This window comes from Theropithecus gelada, chromosome 3, assembly GCF_003255815.1.
Source record: "Theropithecus gelada isolate Dixy chromosome 3, Tgel_1.0, whole genome shotgun sequence".
NCBI classification, from domain to species: domain Eukaryota; kingdom Metazoa; phylum Chordata; class Mammalia; order Primates; family Cercopithecidae; genus Theropithecus; species Theropithecus gelada.
Window position 1 is genome coordinate 164,291,225 of NC_037670.1, and position 7,208 is coordinate 164,298,432.

General features: G+C 45.8%; 1 protein-coding gene across 2 annotated transcripts in view; it reads right to left on the reverse strand.

The window, feature by feature from the left end:
• HIPK2 (homeodomain interacting protein kinase 2) overlaps window positions 1-7,208 on the reverse strand; it is a 217,843-nt gene extending 210,635 nt beyond the window's left edge. For both annotated transcript variants that reach the window (XM_025378478.1, XM_025378477.1), the window contains exon 1: window positions 6,989-7,208. In XM_025378478.1, the coding sequence (XP_025234263.1) occupies window positions 6,989-7,007 (19 nt within the window). In that variant the 5' untranslated portion in view covers window positions 7,008-7,208. The remainder of the gene's footprint in view (window positions 1-6,988) is intronic.

Genomic DNA, 7,208 nt, shown 5'->3' on the forward strand with positions numbered 1-7,208 from the left:
AGACGGACAGAACCACCTGGAGGAAAATGCTCTTGTCCACTCACGTATTAGACTGCATTCTTTTTGTGACAAAGGTTTTTATAAAGTTGACAGCATTAACACATGCAGAAGAACTGATCAATCTTAATTCTGCTTAAACACAGTGGCATTTAATTGATCAGAACCTACTAAGGCAAAAGTACTTAGGCAAGAATTGTTAAAACAGACTACTTTCAAAAACACTACAAATTTGTTCAATGCTGTGTTCAGAAATAAGTCGCTATAAAACCACGAAGTTATTTTGGAGTTTTAAATGTTTGCTGCCTTTTTTTTTTTTTTTTTTTTTTTTGGCAATGATTTTACTAGCTTGCTTTCTAAGGGCAAAGATATCTGTTAGAAAAAACACAAGCTGCAGTGATGTCGTTCATTACATCTTTTGCCTTTTCCATTGGCTTTAGACCAAAGACAGGGAGGACTACCCTCTGAAAGTCTGACTTGTAACCACTCTCATAAACACCTAGCTCACTCACCTTGGAGAACCTAGTAAAACAGGTATGGCTTTAGCTGACTCATAAAGAATTTGACAAACTGTCCTTTCTAAATGAGGATGACCTGACACTGTTTGGAATCATCAAGATTCTTCTGTGTGCTCACCCTTCTTTCAAGTGTAGTTTAAGAAGTTTTCATATTTATGGCCTCTGCATTGTTTGTCATATCTACAGGAGATAATTAAGCAAGATTCTAAAGAGTCGGAAGTTGAGGGGTGAAATGCAAAGTGATCAGTGGAGTTAAGCAGAAGGTGGCTTTGTTGGGGTGAGGGATGCTAGACACAAGTACAAGAAAAATAAAGACTCACGGCCGAAATGAATGAGAGCTACAGATGAGTCACCAATCCAGGGCTGTGTAAGCTATAACTTAGATGCATTAAAAGAAACAGTCAATTCCACAAATATTTATGAAGCGCCTACTAGGTTTAAGGAACTGCACGGCTATTGTAGGGGATACAAAGATGAATCAGACATGGTTCCTGCCCTCCAGGGGTTCACGATGATGCAAGAACCCTGAAGTCGTTTTTCTCTTATACACGGTACTAATGAGAACATTATTAAAGAGCTGTATTCAGTTTTAACTGCCACCACTTTTTTAAATAGGGAGAAACTAGAGAGAGTTCAGAGGAGAAGAGATGCTTTCAGTGACACAAAACAGGCTCTGTGAGGAAAAAGCTAAAGAGACCCAGTTATTATCTTTAAGTATATGAAAGGTTTTAGAGAAAGGAATTGAGTAAAAGAAAACAAGTTTGAATGACAGCAGGCGAGATTTCAGCCAGGCCCAGGAATTTCTTGACAATCAGGTTAATAGAATACTGGAATTGGTCACTCAGGGAGTTCCAACTGCCCTTTCCTGGAAAAAAAAAAAAAAAATTAATGAACTGACAATTTCAAGTCACGGACATTCACCTTCCTGAAGACGGGGGTGAACTATATCTCTGTCAAGGTCTTCTGCGCTGGGGCTCTATGCCCCTGAAGCTAGGCCAGGCTTTTCTTTTTCCACAATTCCCTGAATGATCCGCTCTGTGTAAGCAGCCACTGAATGCTTTAGAGTGACCGCCTGATCTACAGCCCCACCACCAAGTGCCACTCAACTACCTGGAATACAAGGTCTCAGTCAGGCGACAAGGCTGGGAATCAGTTCTCCAACAGCCACGTATGATGCAAGAGTCCACTCGCAACAGCGCCTACGACACACCAAATATCGCAAACGAACATCTCTGAGAACTTGTGCAAATTAGAAACATATTTGCATTGGCAAGGATATAAAATTTAAGTAACAAATAGAGGAAGACAGGATCTTTTGCAAGTTAGAGACAGTAATATCTAAGGACATTTCTAAGAAAGCTTGTAATGAGTATTTTCTATACTCAGAAACACTTTTCTGAGTCCACGTAAAGAAAATACTTCAAGAGAAAATAGGAAAATGGGGTCTTCCCGCTCTTTATTTATTTACCTATTTATTGAGAAACAGCCTTACTCCACTGCCCAGGCTGGAGTGCAATGGCACAATCTCAGCTCACTGCAACCTCTCCTCCTGGGTTCAAGCACTTCTCCTGCCTCAGCCTCCCAAGTAGCTGGGATTACAGGCACCCACTACCACGTCTAGCTAATTTTTTTTTTTTTTTGTATTTTTAATAGAGATGGGCTTTCGCATGTTGGCCAGGTTGGTCTCGAACTCCTGATCCACCCGCCTCAGCCTCCCAAGGTGCTGGGATTACAGGTGTGAGCCACCATGCCTAGCCAAGTCTTCCCATTCTAGCTGAAGAAAACATAGGCATGTCAGAAGTACGAACTGCCACTAAAAAAAAAAAGAAGAAAAAATTCCATCTCGAATCAGACCCAAGGTCTAATGAGTCTATGCTTCTTTCACTTCCCCCACCCTGTAAAGTCGAGGACAGGGATTAAGATTTTTGTTATTTCAACAAACCCAGAACCTGCCACAGGGCCTGGCACACAGCAGGTCCTACATAAATGTTTGCTGAATGAATGCATTAAACATGGGCCCTCGTCTGTCAGGTGGTGGCACACTTGAGTTCATGTGGGTGAAGGGTGCAGGGCGGTGCACAGCACAAAGTCAATATGGCCTAAGTCACCATGATCACCATCACCCTCAAGCATCTGGGTTTCTTTTAGAGGAAAAATAAAGATCTTCCTATACTCTAGGTTTTTCCTTTTCTTTTTCCCCCCAACAGGGAATTGCCATATGAAATGGAACTCTTGCGAGTTTGGGCCTTTCAAGTTCACATCCCATCGGTGGTTCTATAAAGTCTGTTGCCATTATTCTGAAGCCCGTCTTTGATACCAACCCAAAGTCCTTGAATTGTCATTAATATGACTACCAGAAAGCATGGGCGAATTACATGGTCAGAGAACAATAAGAAATGCTCACATATCACACCCTCTTGATCATCACTACTTTGCTCCATATAAACCTCAAAGGTGGTTCACCAAGACTGGTCTCTATGGGAGGAAGAGAGAGAGAGAGAGAGAGAGATGAAGAAATATAAAACATAAAATACAAAGAATCTGAGCCGCTGTAACTTACAGAAAGCACCAAATTGCCTTTTGTAGGAAAATGACGTTTAATGCATGATGAGGCAGACCCTGCCTTGTGGTGGGCGAGGAGCCTCCCCTTGGAAGAGGCCCTTGGTGAACCACCTCTGGGTGCTCCCTTGCCCAGCCTGCTGCTTTGTTTAGGAATGGATCTTGGTTAAGGGCAAAGGTTATCTTTCATACCTGGGGATGCTTTCCAAAAGGCACAGCTGCAGCCCCTGAAACTGCCCCAGCAGTTTATTTCCACATTTTTCAAGTAGCACAGAAAGTGCCACTATAGAAGAGAAATTCTCTACCTGAAACTAGCAGAAGCTCAATGCAAATAAAGAATCTGGAAAGGTCACAGAAGGGGTAAAAAGAAGGTTCTTTCTTCTATGGCTATAGGGGGTTTATTGTTGCTGGTGCCCAAACTGGAAAGGGAATCGCAGGAGATTAATAATTGAGATGTTGCTATTATTGGTTTTCTAAACTATTTGTGGGTTATTCTTTCCCTGGAGTCATCATGCCTGTAAGCATCTCAGAAGATAGAGGGATTTAACACACACTGAGAAGATGCCTACTATAGCCAGGGACTTTACATGCACTAGTTTCTAATGGAGTTCCTGCACAATCCAATAAAGCCCAAAGTCATATGGCTAGATTCAAACTCAGGTTTCTCTGATGCAAGTATCATAGCACACTGTCTGAAATCAAGGATAAGATTAAGGCACCTTACTTACTACTCAAATGTGGTGAGAAGAAAAGCAATATTTATACTTACTAATTTTTAAAATATAAAGCCTAAACACAGGAACAGATATTTTAGGGCATGTATCATCAAACTCTGCTAACTGAAGATGATTCCGAATCTCATTTCTTGGGAGACAGCTTGGTAGATAGGCATCTTCAGGTCTATCTGATGATGAATTGCAGCAGAACAGTTTTTGGAAGTCTGTGAAGTGTTCCTTTACATAAGCCAATAGTAATCAACACAGCATATCTCAGGGAGAGGAAAACATAAATAACTTGGAATTCAGGCTCCTCTCATTCAGAACCCATGGCAATAGAGACCTTGGCTGTTGGCCTTTGCACTAGATATTGAAAAAGCCTTGCTAAGCAAGTTGATAGAGGAAATACAATCACAAGGCAAATGTTTAACCTTCTAAAGAAAATAAACCTTTTTATAAGAAGTTCAGCTCCAAACCACCAAAAACTAACGTGCTATTTATAAACCTATCCTTCAAGAAAGCCCGGGAAGACTGATTCTCTTTGCCACCCATTAATTTGTATGATCAAATACCCCTTGTTTCAAAAACAGCATTTCTGTCTAAATCTCTGGTGGTTCAGAAAGCTCCATTAATGCATCTGGGCCTTCACCTGGGTATTCCAACCTGGTACAGCAGCACCCCACTGAAACAATTCCCCCTTGTGTCACTACACTTTTCCTGAGAAGAATCATGCACAGAGGAGCTCAAAATCCACGAGGAATCCCTCTTCTTATAGAAATCTGCGGGAAAAGCTCTGCTCATTTAGCGTGCACACAGGGAGTCCATGTGTTCTGATTGAGATAGGGGAAAAATCAGGTTTCCTGAACCCAGAGGATGTTACCATGGCGGGAGAAAGGAGGTCATCAGAGTCTTGGCACAATCATCAGTGAGTGAATGCGGGTCCTAGCAACCTAATCCTTGATTCTAGAGGTCACCTGTTGTAGAGCATATCCAATAATCTCTTTCAAAAACACCCAGGCCTGGGCTTTTGGCAGAGTGATGTGGACTAGTTGAGGTGGGATAGGGAAGAACATTAGAAAAATAATTATAAAGGTGCACAGAGAAACATCCAGAATAAAAGGGTGCACAGCGCGGGAAGAATGAAGAAGGCACATGGATAAGATGGAGGGAAACCGAGGGCTGAAAGAGGCCACCACGGAGGTCACCTGAGAAAGGGAAGGAAGGCTGGCAAATAAAAACAGTTCATGAGACTTTTGAGATCCATGATTATTCTTAAACCGTAACACCCTACACACCTGCAATTCTTTATCTGGCGTAAGGAACTGGAAGAACAATGTAGCAGGAATTGGGAGAGCCAAGTCTCAGCCTCGGGGGCATGGCCTACATTCCACATGGATTTAGAATGAAAGGAGCAGGAGGAGAACAGTGCAGTTCCCAAGATGGCTTTCCACAAAGTTGACAAAATACACCCCAACTCACATACCTGGTCCCTAGTAACAGGGAAACCAGCCGTTTACTATAGTTCTGAATTCAATGCCAAGTTCCTTCTCGCAACTCACCAGGAGTGTCCAGCAGAGGGAGTCTCAAGGAGGTACTTAATAAAGAGAAAATTGTTTCATTTTAACACTCTAGACAGTGGGAGCATTGACTGTAGCCCCCTCCTGTAGACGCAGATGAACAATGAATGCCCGACATGGGTTCTCCCGCATGTTCACATGTCCACCGGCATGTTCTATTCTGCGTGGTGGAGTGATCAGAAATTTCGTTTTGTTTTGTCGAATGGTTAAATGGACCTTGTGTTCTTCAGAATCAAAGAGGAAAGCCCCTGGAATAACATCTCTCTGTTGCCTTCTAAACAGCCCCTTTGTTTCTAAGAGAGTCTGAAAAAAAATATTTACAGTCCATAGGTTATTTACAGCCTCGTTATCCAGGGCCTGACTGGTAACTTTATTCCGGCCAGAAACCTAATTCATTTGGAGCCCTGAATCTAATAACAGATTTTCTTTTCAGATAAGTTTTTTTTTTTTTTTTTTAAATCAGCCTCTTATAACAGAGATAAAACTATTAACGCCTTCCCTGTCTCACTGGCCACAACTGTTCTCCGGATTTACAGGCGGATTACATTCCCCCCTCGTGCCCTCCTCTGTGCCACACAAACCCTGTCCCCTCTCATTTGCGATTTCATCCACAGAATATCTGAACAAAACCGAAAGAAAGCCAGGGGGACCCACACTAAAAGTATGTGAAGGCTGCGAATTCAATGATTTCATGAGACAAACATTTACACGATGAAACGACTGAAAAATCAGACACACTTGGGTTTAAAATTTCTCCTACTACAAGCACACAAAAACACATCGAAGTGTAAAAACTTAGTTGATTCTGGGTTGCTTTCTGGCTGGAAGCTGACAGAACGGACTGAAGAGAAACGAAAGACAGTGTGCGAGGCAGACCTACTGCTTTTCTGCCTTGCGTTCTTTTCTTTCTTGCTAAAGGCAAATGGGGAAAAATACCCCGACGCCAGGTGAAGGTGCACAACACAGGTCGACCCAGACCGAGCCAGGAAAACGTATCCGCCGCTCCCCCGGCTGGAAAACCCAAAGTCCACGTCCCCTTCCACAGGCTAATGCGGGGAGATTTTCGCCTATTTCATTGTTCTGCCTGGCTCTGACACGGACTTTTCATCTCTCTCCCCACCTAGCCCCGTGCATTCCGATTCCACAGCCCCCCCAAAATCGGAGGCTCGCGGAGAATAAAGGAGCGTGGGGTGGGCGCGGAGAGAAATGGGAAGGGGCGCGGGGCGGAGAGCGAAGTGGAAAGGAGGTGCTCCGAAAGGTAATGGGGGGGGGCGGTGGAAGCTGAGCCGCATCACCTTCATTTTTCGCAAATAAATAAAAAGCACAGTCACCGGTCCGCCTTCCCCGGCGCCCCTGCCCTCCGCGGGCAGCCGCCCACCCTCGCACACGCCCCCTCCCCTCCTGCGCCCCCGGTCCCCCTCCCCGCCCTGGAAGCAGGACCCTGCCGGCGCCGGGTCCCGGTCATCTTCCGGGCGAGGGAGGGGGTCGCGGCCCCCTCGGGCCCCGGGTGGGGGCTGGGGCGGGCGCCGGGGGCTGCGGGCGCGGAGCCGCGGGCAGAACAAAGCTGCGGGGGCCGCGGCGGGCGGCGGGCGCGGGGTCGGCGGGGCCGGGCGCCCCTTACCTTCGTACACGGGGGCCATCGGGGCCGGGGTGTCCGCGGTTCATGGCAACGGGGACGGGAAAGCGGCGCGCGAGCTCGGCCCCCCCAGCCTCAGTCGGAATCTGCCATCTTGAGCCTGTGTCTCCGCTCTCGGCGCAGCCGAGGCCGCCCGCGCCCGCATCACCGCCTCCCGTGGCCGGCGCCGGGGGAGGGGGCCGGGCGCGCCGCCGCCGCCGCCGCC